Below are 25,818 nucleotides of genomic sequence, written 5' to 3'. Positions count from 1 at the left end.
TTAATAATCGTGTTAATAAAGTGTTCAATCAATTAATCAATTCCTTTTATTGTCACATAATTGATTATTTTGAGTCTTTACTTGAGTATCTCCAGTTTCCAGTACTTTTACTACTTTTCTTCTCCACTACATCTCAGAGGCAAATATTGTACTTTTACTCCACTACAATTATTTGAAAACTTTAGTTAGTTTGTAGATTTTGATTATTATTACAAAACATACATTAACCAATTCACGTCACGATAAGACACATTGTGAGCTTGTAGATCTGCTATTTTATACATTATTGAATATTGCTATTTTATACAAACTTGAAATGGGACATCCTGCGTAAGAGTACTTTTACTTTTATATTGCAGTATATAAGACTTAACATTTTAGTACTTTTTCCACCACTGGTTATCTGCAGCCTATTACCAAGCTGTAGATTCTGAACAGCTATTTCATTTATTTGGTTCTCTGGCACAAACAGGGGAAATAATTAGATCATCGGTATCGGCTATCGCCTTAATCAGGGGTCTTCAACGTTTTCAGGCCAAGGACCCCTAGCTGAGAGAGGGATGAAGCAGGGACCCCCTCTATATTGTATAACATTGTGTTTCAGATTTTTCTTTACTTGGTCTGTTCTTTTTTTCCCTCTACACCAAACCTCTTTGCCAAAAATAGCCGATCTACAAGCTCACAACGCCTCGCGCTGCGAGGCGTTGTGAGCTTGTAGATCGGCTATTTTCGGGCTAATGTTCCTCAGAATAGAGATGCTAGGGTTCAAGTGGTTAATGTAAAAAAAAACAAATCCTATCATAAAGATTTGGCGGACCCCCTGTAGTAACTCTGAGGGCCCCCTAGGGGTCCCGGACCCTCCTGTTGAAGACCACTGGGCTAAATAGTTATTTTAAACATCGGTATCGGCCAATAATTTCCATATCGGTGCATCCCTGCATAATATATTTAAAGTACCAAAAGTAAAAGTACTAAAATGTTTGAAAATATCAGATCTACAAGCTCACAACGCATTTTGAGCTTGTAGATCGGCTATTGTCAAATAGCCTATGTATAAAATAGGGCTGAAGTAGTTAATGTATGTTTTATAATATAATCATTTATATCTACTAAGTAACTAGTAACTAAGATTTTCAAATAATTATAATGGAGTAAAAGTACAATATTTGCCTCTGAGATGTAGTGGAGTAAAAGGAAAAGTACTGGAAAATGGAAATACTTAAATAAAGTACAAATACCTAACAAAAATCGTACTTAAGTAAATGTACTTAGTTACTTTACACCACTGCAAGACAGCTATAGTCTACACTACAGCTATGGTCACACATTTCAACGGTCATGTAGTTTATAAAGGAGAGGGATGACCAGGTTACACCACAGTCTGATTCCTATAGAAAACAATGCAACGACATTAAATAAACAGTGGTCACACATTTCAACGGGTCACCAGCGGTCAGTGGGAAACGGGGGGGGGGGGGTGAAGGGGCGGGGGGGGTCAGGTACTTACCAGCTGATGTAGAAGCAGTCTCTCAGTCTCAACGCAGCAGAGCTGAATGACCACTGTACTTCCTGTTATACAACCAATGGTCAAAGTCCAACTGTCTGTCAACCTCACTTTACCTCTCTCTCTCCTCACCCCCTATCCCAGTCTTTCTCTCTCTCTCTTTCCCTCTATATACATACCTCTCTTTCTCTCCCTCTCTCACCCTTTCTCTGTCTCTCTTTCCCTCTCTCTCTCTAAACAGGTGATCCTGCAACTATTGCTTTTCTGAGGTGTGTGTGTGTGTGTGTGTGTGTGTGTGTGTGTGTGTGTGTGTGTGTGTGTGTGTGTGTTTTAATTAATTATTGACATCATTTTATGACAGCCTGCTGGCGCTGGTTGCCCCTGGCAACCAAGATACATTCATTAATAAAACAACATATTCATGACATGTTAGATATAATCTGACACACACACACACACACACACACACACACACACACACACACACACACACACACACACACACACACACACACACACACACACACACACACACACACACACACACACACACACACACACACACACACACACACACACACACACACACGTTGTAACAGACTAAATGTAGGCCTACATGATCATTCACTTTCACAATATAGAGTAGTAGGCCTACAAGTAAATGTATACGTATTGTATTTCCTTCTTCTACTAATAACAAACTCACATGGCCTGCTCTGACTATAGTCACTTATTTTGGGCTTGTTTTCATAGACCTGGTTTCTTGTTTCTCTCACAAAATCTGGCAACAAAGACATCCCTCCCTGATTATTAGGAATCACCTGAGGTCCATAGGCACCCATGTCAATGCACTGAATGGACATTATCACCTTTAATCAGACTATTGATTGGTCTAAGTCAGGGGTTTTCAACCTTTTCCATGCCAAGGACCCCTAAATTGATATATATTTGGCCGCGGACCCCCATTTGAAAATGTTTTGTGCCAGGGAGTGGGACCCCCAGAAGCAAAGATATCAGTTAATTTTCGCTTTAAAATATATAAATATTCAAAGATATCAAGGACCTCAGATATCGATGCGTATTCGGCTGCGGACCCCTCATAGAACACCGGGGAGTGACATCACCGGCGCTAGAGCATTGGTTCTCAAAGTGGGGTCCAGGGACCCCCAGGGGTCATTGGGGGGTCCCCAGCAAAATGTGGCTATTCAAAATGAGCAAATCTACAATTTTCAAGATTTTAAAAAAATCTACAAGCTCTGCTATTTTTGAAAGATCTTGAAAATGTCAAATCTTTGAATATAAATATTTTTAAGTGAATTTTTTTAACTCAAATCTTTGCTTCTGGGGGGTCCCTGGAACAGAATATTTTGACATGAGGGTCCGCAACGAAATACACATAATTGTGGGGGTCCTTGACATGATAAAGTCTGAGAACCACTGCTGCTAGAGAGACTAGAGAGATCTTAGATCACGTCATATAAGAACCGTGTTCTAGAAATAAAACAAATCAGCCCCGGAGATTTTAGTCATAATTATGGATATGAAGCATCGATTGACGGTGAAAAAACGTGACTAATTCATCCAAATAGTAAGAAAATGTAATCCTCCAAACAGACGTTATCAAATATAAGTCAATATCATAACCCAGAGAGATGCGTCTCTGGTCTTAAAGGGGAATTTAGGACTAAAGTTTTCTTACCTTTTCTATGACGTTGGTACAGTAGAAAAATGTCATAAAGGACAACTTTGTTTTTTTACAACCAAGGTTTATATTTTAGCTTGTAATTAAAGTAAATAAATGATGAGTGTTATTTTTTTTCATTTACTGCTTTCTATAATTTTAGCAATTTTCACAATCTTTTTTACAGTGGGCGGGGGCATTCTGTCCGGTGGCTAAATATGTATTTTTTACACAATAAAAAAGGTACGGTGGTCTTTGATGGTCAGATGTGAGTTATTGGGGGGCTAGAAGAGCTACTGTAAATAATAATAAAGAAAACGCTGGGTTATTGTGTAAAAAAAAAGACATATTTAGCCACCAGACAGAATGCCCCCGCCCACTGTAAAAAAGATTGCGAAAATTGCTAAAACTATAGAAAGCAGTACATTTAAAAATTTTAACACTCATCTTTTATTTACTTTAATTACTATCTAAAACATAAACCTTGGTTGTAAAAAAACAAAGTTGTCCTTTAACTCCATCCCGGGTCCACCACAGCTTAAAACGTGCGCCATTAGGCCTTGCGCTAGATCGCCTTTTTTTGTGTGAGATCTGACGTTCATAGTGACAGAACACTGTCAAAAAATAAATAAAAAAACCTAAATCTCACTAGATGAGATCGAAATCTCAAGATTTCAATCTCGTCTAGTGAGATTTAGGTTTTTTATTTTATATATTTTTTGGTTGCATAGTGTTCTGTCACTATGAACGTCAGATCTCACCAAAAATAAACTAAAAAAAAGCTATTAAAATACGCGATCTAGCACAAGGCCTATTGGTGCACGTTTTAAGCTGTGGTGGACCCAGGATGGAGTTATGACATTTTTCTACTGTACCATTCATCCTAAGATATCATAACGTCATAGAAAAGGTCCAAAATGCCCCTTTAAAGGGTTAATGTTTTGGTTCAGGAGGGAGCGGGCGGTCAGACATGTCATCATTGCGGTCGCGGTCAGAGATCCAACGGAGCGGGCAGGAGCAGGTATTAACCCTTTAAAACCAGGGGAAGCATCTGATTTTATCTATACATAAATACAGTACATTAAAACATGCACATACAAGAGAAGGCCACACGATGGCGCTGTTATTTCTGTTTATTGCCAACATGTCTCCAAAGACAGCCTGAGATTGGGTCCTGATAACACACACACACACACACACACACACACACACACACACACACACACACACACACACACACACACACACACACACACACACACACACACACACACACACACAGAGACAGACAGACGGACATTGTGATGATATAAATGCAAATAAACATTAAAAATAACAGAATTTAAGAGAAAAAGAACAAAAAAACATCAGTGAGGGGAGTGGCCAAAAAGCTTGAACAGTCCCGGAAGCTTTTAACCAATAAGCAAAGGGCTGAGCCATGACATCACCGTCGTTCTTTAAAGAATGTCACTACGGTAACCAGTCTGTCGTAACCGCGGTGACCGTCACGTTCTGACAATGTCACTCCGCTTCAAAAAACATAAAACCTCAGCCGAGTCCTGATTGGGGCAGAGCCGAGTGGGCCGGGCCGTTCTGTGAGGGGGGCGGAGCCAACCGGGTATAACGAGTCCTTTAGACGTGTCGTGGTTGTCATGGCAGCACAAGCTCCTCCCCCCCCCGCCCTTCTACTCCACCCACCCAGCAGACGATGATTTATTAAAACCTTCAGAAAATAAAAATGTTAAAATAAAATGAAATAAAATGATAAAAACCGAAAGATCTATCCATGAACATGTAACACACACGCGCACACACACACAAACAGAAACACACACACACCCACACAGAAACACGCACACACACACACAGACACACACACACACACACAGACACACACACGATCAAGCAGGGTCAAACACAGCACAAATAGCAGTGATAATAATAATAATTAATAATGATAGTGATATAATTATTCATCATGATGATTGATTTAACATCACAAAAGCAAAGGGTTAAAAAATACTGGTTCTCAATGTGGAGTCTGGGGGTCCTAAATGGATCCTTTACATACTGTACGTGACCCTTACATACTGTATGTGACCCTTACGGGTCCATTTGGCTCCATTGGTACACTCTCAGAGTTTACAGACCCCGTAGAGGCTCCGTTTGGACCCTCTCGGGGTACCCCGACCCTCATGTTGAGAAACCAGTGGGGTTACGATGCTCAGACAGGAAGCAGAAGGGATACACTCACATATCAGCCAATCAGAAGAGGCCACAACTTGGAGATACAAAAGAAAAAAAGGAAAAATGTAACAATAAAAAGAAGAAATTATGTGGAAAAGTCAAAACCAGACAAAACAGGGAAAAAAAGAAAGAAAAAAACTACATTTCCCATAACACCCGGCGGTAGGGTAGATTGTCCCGTGATTGGTCGATAAAGTGAAGAGAGCGAGAAATAAAAAAAATCAACGTGCTCCTCCACTAGCCAATCGCAAATCACTTCCTGTGTTTTTTTTGTCACTATCGTTATCATCATCGCCATGCCGACATCCCTCAGAAGGGAGCGCAGCCATTGGATGGTTTTCTCTTAATAAAAAAAAACAAACATAGGTCAAGGGTCACAGAGAGACGTCAACGTGACAATTCCCACAATCCCTTGCTCCATGCGGGCAGTCAAACATGTTCATCATCATCATCATCATCATCATCATCATCCTCATCAACATCCTTATTCAACGTTCAATACTGTTACTATAGCAACGAACACACCCTAAACTAATTTAAATAAATTCACGTTTTAACCGGCATTATCTTAAAGGCATAGTATGTAATTTTGCCTTGTTTTTGTTATGTAAACACAGGGCAAAGTTGACATACTATGCCTTTAATTAAGTCTTCGACGCATCGGTCTTATGTTTATTATTTATACAGTTTTGGTTAACAGGAAGTGTGTTTCCCGGCACGTAGCAGCTGACTTCCTGTTTCCTGTGTCTCAACGAAGGACACGCCCCCGTGTCCCGCTTCGCTCGCTCAGGGTCTACGAATAACGTCAAGACCGGCTCCTCCCCATGTCGAAAAAACTAAACAAAAAAACCTTCTGAATGACGTCAGTTTGTAGTTATTATATCGCCTCCCTTTACCAACAGACGTTCTGACGTGGGGAAGGAGCGTGTACTGAGCTTTAGTGTTCAGTCCTACTTAACCACTGAACTACTCTAAAACTAGTGTCTTTTCTGCTCTCTGTTATTGTGGGAAAAGCCTTCGCAGGAAACAGCCGATCGACAAGCTTGTCTATCTGCTGTTTTCCCGCGAAAGCTTTCCCCACAAATACGGATGCTAAGGTTTAAGAGGTTAAACCTGCTAGTGTTGTACACTTTGTTGTGTAGTGTTCAATACATTCTCTCTCTCCCTCTCTCTCTCTTTTCTTTCTTCTCACACTTTTACCCGTTCTCCCATCCCTCGTTCAATTCTCCTGTCCTTCCCCTTCTCCCGGGTGGGAAACTACATTTCCCATAGTTCCTTGGGGTTATCACTCCTACATCTCCCATGATTCAAACTTCATCTCCCATGATTCCACCTCCGTTGTGCCTACATTTCCCATGAGCCCTAAAAAGCAGCGTTTTTTTTTGTTGTGCCTTTTTATGACCACGTCTCTCCCATGATTCCTCACGCTTTCCTACATTTCCCATAATTCCTCATGCTTTCCTACATTTCCCATAATTCCTCACGCTTTCCTACATTTCCCATGATTTCATAAACAGCATGGGTTCGGTAAAACCCGCTTCGCCCCCCCCCCCTCCTCCAGGTCATGATGTGACGAGGGCGGAGTTATGATATTTTTTTTGTCATCGTCTTCATAAAATGTCGTCGCCGCGACAAAACGTCTCAAATAACATCTCCGAATATATACACACAAAACTAAACGGCGTCCCAGTGTGTTCATCGTCGTCCAAACTCCTCCCAGAGTTCCCAGGTTCAAGGTCAACTCGGTCTCGGAAAACGGATCGGACGACAGCGCGGTGCGATTTACGAAAAAACTCTTCATCATCGTCATCATCATCTCCCTAACTGCCCGATTTTACACTCCGTCTTGCGACGGACGTCGCTTGCGGACAATTACCGATCTTCAAGTTAACTTACGGCATTGTAGGTTTCAGCCAAAAGTACGATGCGGCATGATCAGATCTTCAAGCTAACTATACATCGTGCTTTTTCGCCAATTGACGGCATCATACGATAGCGTGCAAACCGAGCTTTATCCCTCTGGCCATAGAGGTAGAGTTTATCCTTCCACTGATTTGAAGTCAGTTAGTCAGTCAGTCAGTTTTCATTTCAGGAGTCATTGACCTGTCTGTCTGTCTGTTCTCTCTTTGGCTTCTGCTGCAGTTAGCCGGCTAGGCTAACGTGACCTTTGAGGTTGACCTGCCTGTGCTGTGCCTGGCCTTGCGTCGTTGACGCCAGCTCAGGCTAGCATCGCGCAAGGCTAGCATCACACATGCTAGCGTCACAGGCTAGCATCAGGCAGGCTGTAACAAGACTTCATAGACAGCCGAGGCTAGCTGGCTAGCCTCGGCCACCAAAGCCGGCATAGAGGCTAAACAGGCTAGCTGGCTAGCCTACGCAACCAAACCACAGCTAGTGCAGAGGCTAAACAGGCTAGCTGGCTAGCCTACGCAAACTACAGCCGGTACAGAGGCTAAACAGGCTAGCCTACACTACCAAACCACAGCCGGTACAGAGGCTAAACAGGCTAGCTGGCTAGCCTACGCTACCAAACCACAGCCAGTGCAGAGGCTAAACAGGCTAGCTGACTAGCACACGCTAACCACAGCCGGTACAGAGGCTAAACAGGCTAGCTGACTAGCATACGCTAACCACAGCCAGTGCAGAGGCTAAACAAGCTAGCTATAAGTACAGCTAAGTCAGCTAACAGATACAGAAGGCCATCATGTTCATGGTCTTTATGAAGGCGTGGTTCTTTTAGAAGCCAACATCAAACACTTCAGAGTGCTGGTTCTCAAAGTGGGGTCTGAGGACCCCCAGGGGTCTTTGAAGGTGTCCCCAGCTAAAGTATTGATAGTTAAAGGAACCAAATGGGCTCATCTGAAACTTTTGACGGCGTGCAAATAGAACCGTCCGTGGTCTAATGCACACCAAACTTTAAGAACCACTGCTTTAAGGTGCGCTCCCGACCGAAAGATAAAGTATTCGTTACGGCGATTCCAAGTTTACATACAAAGTCGACGCCCATACGCTGTTGCATGGAGCGGTGCGAACGAGGAGGACCCTGGCGACGACGTCGCTCTCCCCCCTCCTCCCTAACGCTGCCCAGCGCGACCAAAGTGTAGCGAATCACGCGACTCTACAACGATATTTTATCTTTCGGCGGGAATGCAACTTTTGAGTGGACACAGCAGCTAGCTGCTAGCTGCTAGCTACTAGCTGCTAGCTGCTAGCTGCTAGCTACTAGCTGCTAGCTAGCAGGCTGGCAGTACAGTCAGTTTGAAGGCACCTCGTTGTCATCGTCCAATCAAAACCATCAAATCTAAAAATAAAAAAAAATCAATCAAACTAAATCTTGATACAATATGAATCCTGGCCACTTGTGGCCGAATAAACAAAAACAAACAACAAAAAAAAAACTCCTTTCTAGCTTTTACAAACAACTCTAAATATGATGTATGGGTGTCAAACTAGCTACCCCATGCTAACAATATGCTAATTATAAGCACACACACACACACACACACACACACACACACACACACACACACACAGCAGGATTGAACAAACAAGTGTGTGTCGTGTTATTTGGCATAGTGTGAATTAACGTGCACACTCATTACGGTTGTGCGTTAAGCAAAAGTGCTGACACACACACACACACACGCACACGCACACGCACACACACACACACGGATATCTCCACTACAGCAAACGTTTATCCACCTTTACGTCATATCTACAGCTTTTCTGTGATTGGCCAGTCTCCGGCGGAGGCCGGGGAGCCAATCAGAACCCTCCGTGCGTCACCACAGGGTTTCCGGGGGGGTTCGTTCAGAAGTTTAAAAAAACAGTTCAAAGTTCAGAGGTCAAACGGGCGTCTCCTTGTTGTCACGGTTACCGCTGCTGCTGTTGTTGTTAGCGGCGGCGTTGAGGTCCGGCGCGCTGAACTGTCGTCTCATTCTGGGAGGAGTCATGAAGCCCCACCCACCGCCCGGCTGGGGCCCCGCCTCCCCGGTGGGGGGGTGGCGCGGCAGGCTGTGGTAGTGTGGGTGTGGCCCCGGCTGGAATGGTGCATTGTGGGGGTTGTAGTAGGGGTGGTGGTGGTGGTTGTACTGGTGGGGATGGTTACCGTGGTAACCTCCTCCTCCCCCTCTTCCCCTCCCTCCCTCGCCCCCAGCCCCTCCCCCTCGAGGCCCCTCCCCCCCTGGGCCGGGCGACGACCCCCTCCTGTACCTCGGTCGCCCCTGGTGACCGTCCCCGCCTCCCCCTCCCCCGCCGCCCCCCTGGTTGCCGTGGTGATGCTGCTGGTTGTTGTGGTTGTTGGCATGGTGGCCGTTGCCTCCGGGGGCGGAGCTACTGTCCAGAGAGTTACGCCTGTAGCGCCGCTGTTGGTTGTTGTTGTTGCCTTGGTGATGAGGGTGCTGGTAGTAGCCGTTGCCGGGGCCGTTGCCTTGGTTACGATGCTGCTGCTGCTGCTGTTGCCAGGCGCGTTGCGGGCTGGGGGTGCGGCCGCGCTGCTGAGGGGGAGGGGCCTGGCCGGGGGGGGAGAGTGGGAGGGGGAAGGGGAGGAGCGGGGGGGAGGGGGAACATTTCCTGTCACCTCCTCCCTCTCCGCCTGGCCACACCCCCTCACCTAGCCCTAGCCCCACCCCTGGCCCCACCCCGAACATCTCGGCCATGCCCCCCAGGCCCAGCAGGGCGGCGCTGGCCGGCCCCCAGGACATCCGGTGGGCGGGGTTACTCTTAAAGGGGAACTTGAGCTTACAGTCCTGAGGAGGGATGAACCGACCCGTCCCCGGGAGGTGAACCGGAACCACCGGACCTGCGCACGCACACACACACACACACACACACACACGCACACGCAAACGCACACGCACACAAAACATATTCTGTTATCACAGGCACCACAATTCATTATCATCCGTCCGTCCGTCCGTCCTTCCGTCCAACCTTGTGTAGTTTCTTGGTAATGTTATTATAATCACCTGCAACTGATAATACAACATCAAACTGATGATACAATAACTTGCAACTGGTAACTGATGAAACTCCTCAAAACATTATATTATATTATATTAATTATATGATCAGTTGCAGGTTATTATATGATCAGTTACAGGTTATTATATCATCAGATGCAGGTTATTATGTTATCTGTTACAGGTTATTATATTATCAGTAACAGGTTATTATATCATCAGATGCAGGTTATTATATGATCAGATGCAGGTTATTATATGATCAGATGCAGGTTATTATATGGTCAGTTTCATGTTATTATAATTATCATCAGTTGCAGGTCATTATATGATCAGTTACAGGTTATTATATCATCAGTTGCAGGTAATTATATAATCAGTTGCAAGTTATTAAATGATCAGTTGCAGGTTATTATATGATAAGTTGCAGGTTATTATATGATCAGATGCAGGTTATTATATGGTCAGTTTCAGGTTATTATAATTATCATCAGTTGCAGGTCATTATATGATCAGTTGCAGGTTATTATATAATCAGTTGCAGGTTATTATATGATCAGTTACAGGTTATCAAATTATCAGCTGCAGGTTATTATATGATCAGTTACAGATTATTAAATTATCAGTTGCAGGTTATTATATAATCAGTTACAGATTATTAAATTATCAGTTGCAGGTCATTATATGATCAGTTACAGATTATTACATCATCAGTTGCAGGTTATTATATAATCAGTTACAGATTATTAAATGATCAGTTGCAGGTCATTATATGATCAGTTACAGATTATTAAATTATCAGTTGTAGGTTATTATATGATCAGTTACAGATTATTAAATTATCAGTTGCAGGTTATTATATGATCAGTTACAGATTATTAAATTATCAGTTGCAGGTTATTATATGATCAGTTACAGATGATTAAATTGTCAGTTGCAGGTTATTATACCTAGTGTACTTGTTGTTGTTCGTAGTTTCTTGGTAATGTTCTGCTGTTGCAGGTTAAGGATTCGTTGCTGTTCCTGTTTCAGCCACCGGAGGCGCCCTCTCCGGAAGGCGGGGTCTTCCTCCATAAGACGAGTCACTCTGACCACTGGTGGTCCGGTGGTGCCGTCGGTCCCGCCCTCTTCTAGTTGGGAGGACACGCCCCCGTCATCATCGTCCACATCACCGTCATTAGCATCGTCGTCGTCATCATCATCATCATCATCCTGAAACAGACAGCCAATCATAGTTATTATAATTCATTGATTGATTGAATACTTTATTAGTCAATAATGTAAACAGCACGAGGTACAGTCAGACATAAAGACTAAAAGGATATCACAGAAAAAGTCCCAGGGACTTGTTTCCATTGTGGTCCTATATTCTATTCCATTGTGGTCCTATATTCTATTCCATTGTGGTCCTATATTCTATTCCATTGTGGTCCTATATTCTATTCCATTGTGGTCCTATATTCTATTCCATTGTGGTCCTATATTCTATTCCATTGTGGTCCTATATTCTATTCCATTGTGGTCCTATATTCTATTCCATTGTGGTCCTATATTCTATTCCATTGTGGTCCTATATTCTATTCCATTGTGGTCCTATATTCTATTCCATTGTGGTCCTATATTCGGGAATTGAGCAACACAGCTGAACGTGTGGGAAGCACCTCCAAAACATTTGCCGATATGCTTCTGTTGGTAATCGCTCTGGTTTTGAGCGACCTGCCAGCACACACCTGTGACTGACTGACACACACCTGTGACTGACACACACACACACACACCTGTGACTACCTGTGACTGACACACACCTGTGACTGACACACACCTGTGACTGACACACACCTGTGACTGACACACACACCTGTGACTGACACACCTGTGACTGACACACACACCTGTGACTGACACACACACACACCTGTGACTGACACACACCTGTGACTGACACACACCTGTGACTGACTGACACACACCTGTGACTGACTGACACACACCTGTGACTGACACACCTGTGACTGACACACACACCTGTGACTGACACACACACCTGTGACTGACACACACACCTGTGACTGACACACACCTGTGACTGACACACACCTGTGACTGACTGACACACACCTGTGACTGACACACACACCTGTGACTGACACACACACCTGTGACTGACACACACCTGTGACTGACACACACCTGTGACTGACACACACACCTGTGACTGACACACACCTGTGACTGACACACATCTGTGACTGACACACACCTGTGACTGACACACATCTGTGACTGACACACACCTGTGACTGACACACACCTGTGACTGACACACACCTGTGACTGACACACATCTGTGACTGACACACATCTGTGACTGACACACACCTGTGACTGACACACATCTGTGACTGACACACATCTGTGACTGACACACACCTGTGACTGACACACACCTGGGACTGACACACACCTGTGAATTGACTATACTTTTACTTCTACTCCACTACATCTCAGAGGCAAATATTGTACTTTTACTCCACTACAATTATTTTAAAACTTTAGTTACTAGTTACTTTGCAAATATAAATGATTACATTATAAAACATACATTAACCACTTTAGCCCTATTTTATACCTAGGCTATTTGAAAATAGCAGATCTACAAGCGATGCGACGCGTTGTGAGCTTGTAGATCTGCTATTTTCAAACATTTTAGAACTTTTACTTTTGGTACTTTTGTACTTTTACTCAAGTAAATTTTGAATTCCGGACTTTTACTTGTAACGGAGTACTTCTACATTGCAGTATTGATACTTTTACTTAAGTAAAACATTTGAGTACTTTTTCCACCACTGGTCCTGCAACTTTGACATGTGTCTTTGGTAAAGTTGTGTCTTTGGTAACGTTGTGTCTTTGGTAACGTTGTGTCTTTGGTAACGTGTCTTTGGTAACGTTGTGTCTTTGGTAACGTTGTGTCTTTGGTAACGTTGTGTCTTTGGTAACGTTGTGTCTTTGGTAACGTTGTGTCTTTGGTAACGTTGTGTCGTGTGTGTGTGTGTGTGCACGTGCGTGCGTGTGTGTGTGCGTGCGTGCGTGCGTGTACCTGCACAGGTATGACTCTCTCCATCTTCATCATCCTCTCTCTCAGAGCTTGGATCTCTTCATCCTTCATGTTGTTTTGTAGTTTCACTTCCTGTTGAAACACATCAACAGTAAAATATTAAATCAAACAAACGATGAACAAAAACAATAAAGTATGAACAATAAAAACACATCCTCACTGAGAGGACCTTTTTATTTTTATTTTTACTTAACACAAAGTAAAATTAAGATTTAAATGTGTATTACACTTTAAAACACTTCGGGGGTCATTTTAACCTCCTCTACTCAGTGTTTCACTCCAGACAGTTTCTAAGTTGCTTGATTCAGTAGTTGATCTGCTTCTAGTGACTGATATTGTCCTTCTAATGAATGTTAGACTCATTAAAACACACGTCTCTGCTTCTAGTGACTGATATTGTCCTTCTAATGAATGTTAGACTCATTAAAACACACGTCTCTGCTTCTGGTGACTGATATTGTCCTTCTAATGAATGTTAGACTCATTAAAACACACGTCTCTGCTTCTGGTGACTGATATTGTCCTTCTAATGAATGTTAGACTCATTAAAACACACGTCTCTGCTTCTGGTGACTGATATTGTCCTTCTAATGAATGTTAGACTCATTAAAACACACGTCTCTGCTTCTGGTGACTGATATTGTCCTTCTAATGAATGTTAGACTCATTAAAACACACGTCTCTGCTTCTGGTGACTGATATTGTCCTTCTAATGAATGTTAGACTCATTAAAACACACGTCTCTGCTTCTGGTGACTGATATTGTCCTTCTAATGAATGTTAGACTCATTAAAACACACGTCTCTGCTTCTAGTGACTGATATTGTCCTTCTAATGAACGTTAGACTCATTATAACACACGTCTCTGCTTCTGGTGACTGATATTGTCCTTCTAATGAACGTTAGACTCATTAAAACACACGTCTCTGCTTCTAGTGACTGATATTGTCCTTCTAATGAACGTTAGACTCATTATAACACACGTCTCTGCTTCTAGTGACTGATATTGGCCGGGTTTCCCAAACGAATTTGAGCTCATGCGCAGCCTAGAAGCTGCGTAAGAGCCTCCACGCACCTGCGCAGTAGCAACCCCGCCACGCACTATCTTCATTAGTAGCAGCTGTGTGTGCCCAACGTGCCATCTAAACTGGCTTCAGGAGGCACCATCGTCGTAGGTTCTCGTTACGTGTGTGCTAAAACTACATTCGCGAGACAGCATGCACGTGAAGACCTCCTGGACGCAGCCTACGTAAAGCCTACATGAACTACGTAGTGCTGTCCTACGCTACACAGCAGTTTAAACACCCTTTGCGAAAGTGAAATGGATCATAAAAATACCAGAGCCAACTGTCAGATGTCCTGAAGCAGTCCACTCCAAATACAACTTTTGAATAATATATTTATGAATTAAATTACAGCGGTGAGGTGACATCTGCAAGGTAAATAAAACACTAAAGTGTCCCCATTATGCAAGTAAATTAAATATACTTAAAATACCAAAAGTAAAGATATGCAGAATGTCCCATTTCCCAAATTTAATATGTATTAAAATCTTTTGAAAATAGCAGATCTACAAGCTTGTGAGGCGTTGTGAGCTTGTAGATCTGCTATTTTCAAAAGATTTTTTAACCGTTCATAAACATGGCGAGCGCAAGAGCTGTCACTTTGTGAGAGGAACTGGGGACTTTAATCATCATCGCAGCCTGTTATAGGAGGAACTGCTGCACTGGTTCTCTGTGTAGCCCCCACACTCAAATTAGCGAGAAATCGGGTGCAAAAGACCTGGCTATCGAGCTCAGGCTTATTGGCATGACTGGTAACGTGTCGTGCTGGAGAGTGGGAGCTTCGGGTTCAATCCCAGCTCACTGCTTCACTACATATGCATGAACCGGTTTTTATAACTTCTAGCAAATTAGATCATCTTATAAAAGGTGACAGAGTCAACTGTCAGATGTCCTGAAGCAGTCCACTCTAAATACAACGTTTGAATATATTTATGCATTAAATTACATCTACAAGCTTAAGAGGCGTTGTGAGCTTGTAGATCTGCTATTTTAAAAATATATTTATACATATTAAACTTGGGAAATGGGACATTCTGCGTCCTTTTTTAAAAATATATATTTAGGGGCTTTTTTGCCTTTATTTGGACAGGACAATAGACTGACAGGAAAAGGGGAGAGAGACACAGTAAAGGTTGTCGGTACTAGGAGTCGAACCCGGGTCAGCTATCATGCTGGATTCCCAAATTGTGTGATATGCGCCTAGACCGCTAGGCTAGTGGTGGACCCATACTGAACGCTGTTACTTTTGGTAGTTTTATGTTTTTTCATATACATTTATATCTTGCAGACGTCAGCTGTCACTTTGTGAGGGGAACTGGGGTCTTACGTCCTTTAGTTAACTTGGCTTGCTTAATATTTTTATCAGATGATCAGATCAGAGATCATTCGTGAGAGTACAGTACAATTTGTAAACTTCGGGTTCATATATATATATATATATATATATATATATATATATATATATATATATATATATATATATATATACATACATATACATATACATTAAATGTGTGTGTGTGTGTGTGTGTGTGTGTGTGTGTGTGTGTGTGTGTGTGTGTGTGTGTGTGTGTGTGTGTGTGTGTGTGGTCGGTCGGTCTTTTCATAGATCTATTTCGCTACGATGGGTGTTACTACCGCCCCAGGGCGCTCGTAACAAACTGCTTCGTAGGCCAGCACTGCAGGGCTACGCCTCTCGCAGGAGTAGGAGGAGAGTAGGATACGCCATTCTGTCTCCCGAATGTAGTTTTAGCAGACACGTAACGCCGTGGACGTGGGAACCGATTGCACGTTGGGCACAACCAGCTGCTACTAATGAGGGTAGAGCGTAGGTTTCGCCGGGTCCCAGGCTCTTACGCAAGCTGCGTAGGCTGCGCATGACCTGAAATCTACGTGGCTGCTATGGTACTGCGCAGACTGTGTGGACACACGTAAGACCCGTCGTAGAACCTGCGCAGATGCTCAACGCAGCATCTCTATGAATCTCTTTGGGAAACGCGGCCATTGTCCTTCTAATGAATGTTAGACTCATTAAAACACACGTCTCTGCTTCTGGTGACTGATATTGTCCTTCTAATGAATGTTAGACTCATTAAAACACACGTCTCTGCTTCTAGTGACTGATATTGTCCTTCTAATGAATGTTAGACTCATTAAAACACACGTCTCTGCTTCTGGTGACTGATATTGTCCTTCTAATGATTTTTTTTTACTTAACACAAAGTAAAATTAAGATTTAAAGGTGTATTACACTTTAAAACACTTCGGGGGTCATTTTAACCTCCTCTACTCAGTGTTTAACTCCAGACAGTTTCTATGTTGCTTGATTCAGTAGTTGATCTGCTTCTAGTGACTGATATTGTCCTTCTAATGAATGTTAGACTCATTAAAACACACGTCTCTGCTTCTGGTGACTGATATTGTCCTTCTAATGAATGTTAGATTCATTAAAACACACGTCTCTGCTTCTGGTGACTGATATTGTCCTTCTAATGAATGTTAGACTCATTAAAACACACGTCTCTGCTTCTGGTGACTGATATTGTCCTTCTAATGAATGTTAGACTCATTAAAACACACGTCTCTGCTTCTGGTGACTGATATTGTCCTTCTAATGAATGTTAGACTCATTAAAACACACGTCTCTGCTTCTGGTGACTGATATTGTCCTTCTAATGAACGTTAGACTCATTAAAACACACGTCTCTGCTTCTGGTGACTGATATTGTCCTTCTAATGAACGTTAGACTCATTAAAACACACGTCTCTGCTTCTGGTGACTGATATTGTCCTTCTAATGAACGTTAGACTCATTAAAACACACGTCTCTGCTTCTGGTGACTGATATTGTCCTTCTAATGAACGTTAGACTCATTAAAACACACGTCTCTGCTTCTGGTGACTGATATTGTCCTTCTAATGAACGTTAGACTCATTAAAACACACGTCTCTGCTTCTGGTGACTGATATTGTCCTTCTAATGAACGTTAGACTCATTAAAACACACGTCTCTGCTTCTGGTGACTGATATTGTCCTTCTAATGAACGTTAGACTCATTAAAACACACGTCTCTGCTTCTGGTGACTGATATTGTCCTTCTAATGAACGTTAGACTCATTAAAACACACGTCTCTGCTTCTGGTGACTGATATTGTCCTTCTAATGAATGTTAGACTCATTAAAACACACGTCTCTGCTTCTGGTGACTGATATTGTCCTTCTAATTAATGTTGTCTAGTGACTGATATTGTCCTTCTAATGAACGTTAGACTCATTAAAACACACGTCTCTGCTTCTAGTGACTGATATTGTCCTTCTAATGAATGTTAGACTCATTAAAACACACGTCTCTGCTTCTAGTGACTGATATTGTCCTTCTAATAACATATCTCAATCTAAACTATTGTCCTAATTGCTTTTTCCTGAATTAAACGATAAAAATGAATGTATAATCACCTGTAAAATGTCAGTCAGTTTGTCGATGTGAGCCTTCAGGTCGTACATCCCCACCTTCTCTCCTCCTCCCTCTCCTCCTCCTCCTCCTCCTCCTCCTTCTGCCTGCTCCCCTCCATCCCCTCCTCCTTCTCCACCTGAGACAGAGAGAAGACCTTTATTGCAGTAGTTCTCAAACTCTCAAGGATCCCCAAATTGACATATATAATATTAGCCTGTGGACCCCCATTTGAAAAGACACGCCAGGGACCCCCAGAACAGAAGATGTGTGTTAAAAACAAATTAAAAATGATTTAAAAATGTCCAAACATTTTAAAAAATAGCAGATGTACAAGCTGGCAGCACAGCACGAAGTGAAGCGCTGCCAGCTTGTAGATCTGCTATTTTTTAATAACCAAAGTATACAATATTAATTGGTTACAATGACTGTGACGCTAGATTAACTCATGTCCCCCCAAGGACCCTACTTTGAGAACCAAAGCGTTATCGACCCCGCTGGGTAAAAAAAAAGAAAATCAGTCGCCAAAGACAGCACAGCAGTCATAAAAAACAGAACACACAGAAGCATACACTGTACTGAACAGCTTGTTATCAAGCAGTTCGTCCTCGTTATACATCTTCATTAGCCTGGTTCCAGAGTCCTGCACGGGTCCAATTTTGAGAACCCGCAGGCTTATGCGAAGGTTAAAATGTCATGTAGATAGCATGTTATGTAGATAGCATGTTATGTAGACAGATTGTAGCTTCATTTGTAGACCTGGCATCCTATAGTTCGTTTAGTTTCAATGTACAGATTATTTGTTTTTACAATTATAAACATTTTAACATTATAATTTTTATATTCTACAGTTTAGACTGATGATAGGTTATTGGTTTACCTATGATCCTAGATGACTATTTATATGCATCTGATGTATTTATTACCTTGTGTGCGCACACATGCACACGCACACACGCACACACACACACACATGTGTGTCGTCGTGGATAGTAACCCATGAAAACATCTATTCTCCCCCTATCGGTTTACACCTCGGACGGCGCTGATTCGACTAGCAGACCTTCGGGCGGTCGGCGCGGGCACTCGCACCTCCTCGGCCTCAAGCTCTGCTGAGTCGGCGCGCCTCCGTCATGGACAATAACTATTATCACGTGTGCGTGTGAACGCGTGTTCAGCGTCCCCCTGGCGTAGCTTCCTGGTTGCTATGTGGGGGGAACAACAAAAGCCAGGTCCGCCTCGCATCAAAGCCCCGCCTCGCGCCTCCTCCTCGCGCCGCATCATATCAAAGCCCCGCCTCGCGCCTCCTCCTCCTCGCGAGCCTCACGTAAAAAACCCCGTCTCGAAAAGCCCCGCCTCGCGCCGAAGCGAAGCGCCTAAAAGCGAGCGCTCCTTTTTCAATTTCCCTGGAATGCCAATTTCCCTGTGACATATATAGCACATTGGTTGGCTATTCAAATATAGCAGATCTACGAGCTCATAGCGCAGCACGAAGTGACGCGCTATGAGCTTGTAGATCTGCTATTTTTGAAAACTTGTGAAAATCATTAGCAAACATTTTAACTCAAATCTTTGCTTCTGGGGGTCCCTGGAACAACATATTTAGAGATGGGGGTCCCTGGAACAACATATTTAGAGATGGGGGTCCCTGGAACAACATATTTAGAGATGGGGGTCTGCAGCCAAAAACATATCATTTTAAATTAACATTTAAATTAAATAGTAATTCTATCATTCACCTCCTCCTCCCGCCTCCTCTCCAGGGGGGCTGCGCTCCTCTCCGATGCCCACGGTGTGACACACGTCCTGGGCCACGGCCCTCCAGCTCTCCCTCTCGGCCGGGTCTCTCTGGGAGAACATACGACACAACTCCTTCATCTTCACGATGGACAGGGCCTCGATCTCCTGACGGGACTGACGGAAGTCACCCAGAGCCACCTGAGAGGAGAGACAAGAGAGAGAGATCAGTCTCTATAGAGCCACCTGAGAGGAGAGACAAGATACAGAGAGATCAGTCTCTATAGAGCCACCTGAGAGAGACATACAGAGACACAGAGAGATCAGTCCTAGAGCCACCTGTGACCTGACACAGATGGCGATACTGCTCTGTCAAATATGGATGTCATCTAGGGGTGTGCCGACTAATTTCACCAAACGATACGATACGATATTTGGCTCACAACTTCGATACGATTTCGATACGATGCGATACGCACTTTTTTTATTATGAAAAATATATGGGGGAGAAAAAAAGCAAATGCAAAAAATAATTCTGTTTTTGCATTATTCAGATATGCGAACTTGTAGCTTTTCAGCTACAATAGCCGTTTTGAATCCAAATAGGGCAATAGTGTGACACCTGACCCGAAAAAAAAAAACATGTTGTCACCCTTTGCACCTCGGGGCTGTTTGCATGCCTGATTATTATTATTGTAAAAAAAAAAAAAAAAAAAAAAAATGAACGATTTTTTCCCCCCAAAACGATACATATCGTCACGAAAACGTATCGCGATATATCGCGGGACGATATATCGGCACACCCCTAGTCATCATGTCACGACTGTATGGGTGACAGGATATTAGTTTGTCATTATATTACATCTCCTCTTACATGGGAATAGTAAATGGAGTAATGGACACAGGCAGCTAGATGTCATCTATACTGTATCCTCATAAAGGTAAGACTGTGTTCATGTGGTCAATATTATAAATGAATAGCGCACGGTTGGCATGAAAGTCCGATAGGCGAAACTGTGGCCAAACGGCAAACACGCATAACAATTCAGCTCTAAATGCGTCCACTGAAAGGATTTTGCATCATGTCTATAATATGCATACAGAGATCGTTTGACATGTGTTTTCTTTCCGTTTTATATGTGTTGACAAATGCTGGGCACATAAATATTTTATTTGAGGTTTGGCTTTTGTATGAAGAATAAAGGTCCTTTCACACGGCAAGCAGCCAACGCGCCTATGTAATTCATTTTCAATGAGAGGCGGGCGATTATTTGGGACGCACGGAGACGTTGAGGGGCGGTGAGGCAGGCGGGCGCGGCCCCCGTGAAACTTTCGTGCGCGTGCGCGTTACGACCTTAACCCATTAAGACCTGAGGCCGCGTCTAAAAAAATCGAAATCCTAACAATTTTTCGGGAAAAAAATCAAAAAAAAAAATTCAAGATTTTTCAAAAATAGCAGATCTACAAGCTCGTAGCGCGGCACTCGGTGCCGCGCTATGAGCTTGTAGATCTGCTATTTTTGAATAGTCTAAAGAAATCTAAAAGTGACACAGATGCGTTCCAGGTATTAATGGGTTAAGGCATTCTAATGACATATACGCAAGCTTTGGTCTCAAGTCATGCCTCAGAGCAGACGTGAGAAACAGCGGACCTCCCGCAAAAACACACCGACAGAAATAGATTGATGAATCAGACACGGAACGTAGGAATGTTCGTAAATGCCGGTACGTTCAAAATATGGCCGTAAACAGCTTAGTGAATCGGGCCCAATGTGTCACAATAGTGTGACTGTGTGTGGGTCCAGAGCATAATGGAATGGACTTTTGTTAGGATACATAAAGGGCCACAAACCAGACATTCCTGCTGTGGATTCTGGATTCTGGATTGTGTGTGTGTGTGTGTGTGTGTGTGTGTGTGTGTGTGTGTGTGTGTGTGTGTGTGTGTGTGTGTGTGTGTGTGTGTGTGTGTGTGTGTGTGTGTGTGTGTGTGTGTGTGTGTAGTGTGTGTGTGTGTGTAGTGTGTGTGTACCTCATAACAGATCTCTTTGACAGCCTGCATGCGTAGGTCAGGGATGGTGACTCTCTTTGGGTCTTTGCTGATTCGTCGCCTCTGCGGGATCTGGTACACTCTGATTGGCTCCCTGCGTTTGCCGCTGCTGGGGAGGCCACACCTCTTCACTATGGACTGGACCTGCAGACAGACAGACAGACAGACAGACAGACAGACAGGTTATTATATACTCTAGTACTGACATGATGTTGAATCATTCTAAAACCAGTGTTTAAATGGTAAATGGTGCATTTATATAGCGCTTTTATCCAAAGCACTTTACATAGATTGTGCATTACATTCACCCATTCACACACACATTCATTCACACACACACACATTCACACATTCACTCACATTTTAAACTCAATTCTACATTTCACTGGTAACCAGTGCAGCTGGAAAGCAGGGGGCGGGTTCTGGTTTCTTTGTTCCAGTTATGAGTCACCTTTGCTTTAAGTCAGTGTTTTTTTGTTTTGTTTTTTTTTACTTACATTTAGTCAGTGGTTTTCAACCTTTTTCATGCCAAGGACCCCTAAATTGATATACATTTGGTCACGGACCCCCATCTCATCCCCTGGTGACTCATCTGAAAATGTTTTGTGTCAGGGACCCCCAGAAACAAAGATTTGAGTTAAAAATGTTAGCTTAAAAAATATATATATTCAAACATATGTACAAATTTTCAAGATTTTTCAAAAATAGCAGATCTACAAGCTGTATATCTGCTATTTTTGAATAGCCAAAGCTAAGTGGTTAAAATGATTGTACCGCTAGGTTAACTCATTTAGCTGGGGACCCCCTGGGACCCCCGCAAGGACCTTGAGAACCACTGCTTTAAGTGAAACAAACACACTGTTGAATAAATGTGAATAACAATAGCATACTGTAGTTGTGTTTTCCATCGTCACACCAACTCGTTAATATTTTGCGGGAAAAAAATAAGTATTAATGAATGAATGAATGAATTGATAATGTTCAGTTATGGAAGTTTAGTAGCAGCATTTTGGATCATCTGTAGACAGGAGGACTGGGTCAGCCCCCCAGATATAGAGAGAGTGTGTGTGTGTGTGTGTGTGTGTGTGTGTGTGTGTGTGTGTGTGTGTGTGTGTGTGTGTGTGTGCGTGTACCTTGTTGGCAGGTAGTTTCTCTCTCAGGGAGGAGATCAGTCTCCAGCTCTCCTCACAGGAACGCTTGTCTGAGTCATCTCCACTGTCACTGTCTGCATACTGCGCACACACACACACACACACACACACACACACACACACACACACACACACACACACACACACACACACACACACACACACACACACACACACACACACACACACACACACACACACACACACACACACACACACACACACACACAGTAGCGGTTAGGAGGCGCACGCACATCCAAACATTTGGACGGGTGCTGGATCAAACTAAATAAAGTGTCTTGATCCCCAACATGATTTAATAAATAGAACGTTTGGACCGATGTGGCCTTGGTCAGGTACACTGAGCTGAGTGAGGAGACAGGTATATTGTAATGGATACTTTAGAATGCCAACCTGTTCTAAAATCATTTCTGTACTATCTAACTGTATTTGAACCAAGAAGGTTTAAACTCACAGCAGGGGGTCTTTTCACAGCTCCTGTTGCTGTCATTAAGTAACAACTGTTCCACTGTCTATTTACACACTATTCTCTTTCTAGCTGGTTCAGCAATACCATTGATGTTGTCTATAAGTGTAACATGTCTGTACATAGAATATGACCATTCAAGGACAGCATCTCTGGTAAAGTGGACACTATAAGAACTATAGAGGCTTGTGCCCCGAGGGGCTGTGGGTCAGGCCAGGAGGCCTGGCTATACTGATCTGTGTATGCTGTTTGCTCTGCTGAAAACCTCCTAATGAATGGTCTAAAACTTCACCCGACTGGAATATAATATTTCTATAATAATATAAAGGGATAATAGTGGGCAGAGTTCACAAATCACTGAATGGAGACACCCAGGGACAACGCCCTAATTTGGAATAGGAATTCACAGTTTCTGTCAGAGTCAATAACAGATACATAGATCAGCCATTATTGTGCCTGTGTGGCCATCAGCAAAAAAAGGAAAAACAATTTATTGTACATGTGTGTCCATACCTTATACAAAAAAAAATGCATTATACAATAATGCATATTAAAAACACAAGACCAGTTATATGTTACAGGAATGGTTTGATGTCAAACTCCTCGTTCAAACCATGAGGAGCCATTAGAATTGAGATATTGAATATAGAACATCTGTCGTTGAAACAGGCGGCACTCCTGATTGCCTCATCTCTCTCTCTCTCTCTCTCTCTCTGGGGGGCTGTGCCACCTTTTCTATGCCTACATAACGGAATGAGCTGATACTGTGGCCTGTTTGAAGTGCAGAGCTACAGGATTTATTTCGTCCCCGCATCTAATGTTAGAGCGGTGCTCGCTGATGCGGGTGCGTAGGGATCTGTTGGTCTTTCCTACGTACCCCTAACCTCGCATCACCAGAAAAAAGCTTGGAAAGCCTGGTATTGGTTATTAAATGGCCCGTGTGATCCGGTCTAGGCCACGCCTAAAAAAATAAAATAAAAAATTGCTTCCGGCTTCCGTTTTTTTACTGCTTCCGGTTTTGCGGAGCCGCTTTGTTTTGGTTCCCCAATTTAAATGCTGAATCGATTACAAAGGTAGACTAGTCTAAATAGTCTCTGGAAAGTACACTCACATTTATATTTATTTTGTATTTTAACTCATTCACTGCCTGAACTATTTCTGGCCGCGTTTGCCCACTGCCAGAGATTTTTCATTGAAAAAAAAAAGTACTCAGGAGCCGAGATACAGATTTTTTTAGTTTTAAGTTAACAAGGAAGTGGATAGGAGTCTAGATCTTCGAAAAATCATCTCCTTGGTCTTTGGGTCAAAAAAAATAAATAATTAGTTTGAAAAAAATAAAATTACGTTTTTTACATTCTTGGCAGAATTGGTAATTGGAAATAATTAAGTTTTTTGCGTTCTAGGCAGGGAATTAGTTAAAAACCATGGCCGGGGTTGTTTGGGGGTGAGGCACAGGGTCGCTTCCGCTCCCGACCAGATCACACACCCAAAAAAGGTATTGATCCCAGGCTAACGTACCCCAAGCCGCAGGGACATTTAATAATGGTTTCATCTTAACAAACTGTTACTGAACAGAAAAAATTCTGTCAGTATGCTCTTTTCTACTAGACCAATTTCCCTGCCCTTATCTCTTAACTTTTCAGATGGAACACAGTTGGAGAGAGTTGATGAGTTTAAATATCTTGGCCTCTGGCTCGATTCTCAACTCTCTTTTAAGACACACATAAACTCAGTGGTACAGAAAATAAACTTCAGCCTGAAAATATTATACCGGTCCATTGACTGTTTCACCCTTCAGACAAGAAAAAGAGTAATTTCACAGCTATTATTACCAATATTAGACTATGTAGATATCATATATCAGAATACCTCAGATACAAACCTCTACCCACTTAATGTCATTTACAACAGTCTTTGTAGATTTATCTTGAGGTGTCCCTATAGAACCCACCATTGTATCATGTACGAGTCGCTTAACTGGTTAACACCCACACTTAGAAGACACTCTCACTGGCTGCTATTTCTTTTTAAATGCATACACTTTAACTATCCTCACTATTTAAAACAATATCTACGTCCTTTCAGCTCACCATACAGCCTAAGAAATACAGAGTACCCTTACTTCATCATCCCCACCAGAATCAATAAAGAAGTTGGTCGACGTGCTTTTAAATATAAAGCCCCATCCGACTGGAACGATCTCCCCAGTTCCCTTAGATCTATTAACTCCCTTAATATTTTTAAAGCATCCATTCTCACTCATCTGCAATTAACCTGCTCTTGCTTCTAATTGGGTTCTGATTGTTTTTCTGTCTCTTACAAATCTGCCCTGTGAATTATGAGTTATATACTGCATGTGCATGTTTGTAT

At 42.7% G+C, this 25,818-nt stretch overlaps 1 protein-coding gene across 1 annotated transcript in view; it reads right to left on the bottom strand.

The window, feature by feature from the left end:
• Positions 1-4,362: 4,362 nt before the first annotated feature.
• Positions 4,363-25,818, bottom strand: part of LOC308102289 (kinesin-like protein KIF1C) — an 85,115-nt gene continuing 63,659 nt past the window's right edge. The window contains exons 24-30 of the mRNA XM_080451934.1: positions 22,944-23,042; positions 21,793-21,954; positions 19,767-19,965; positions 18,033-18,166; positions 13,494-13,583; positions 11,347-11,608; positions 4,363-10,236 (exon numbers count right to left, since the gene is read on the bottom strand). Of these exons, the coding sequence (XP_080308060.1) occupies positions 9,281-10,236; positions 11,347-11,608; positions 13,494-13,583; positions 18,033-18,166; positions 19,767-19,965; positions 21,793-21,954; positions 22,944-23,042 (1,902 nt within the window). The 3' untranslated portion in view covers positions 4,363-9,280. The remainder of the gene's footprint in view (positions 10,237-11,346; positions 11,609-13,493; positions 13,584-18,032; positions 18,167-19,766; positions 19,966-21,792; positions 21,955-22,943; positions 23,043-25,818) is intronic.

The sequence above is a fragment of the Gymnoscopelus braueri genome (genome assembly GCF_963280865.1).
Source record: "Gymnoscopelus braueri genome assembly, chromosome: 15".
NCBI classification, from domain to species: Eukaryota; Metazoa; Chordata; class Actinopteri; order Myctophiformes; family Myctophidae; genus Gymnoscopelus; species Gymnoscopelus braueri.
The sequence above is the reverse complement of the archived record's forward strand: the minus strand, read 5'-3'. Positions and strand labels throughout refer to the sequence as shown.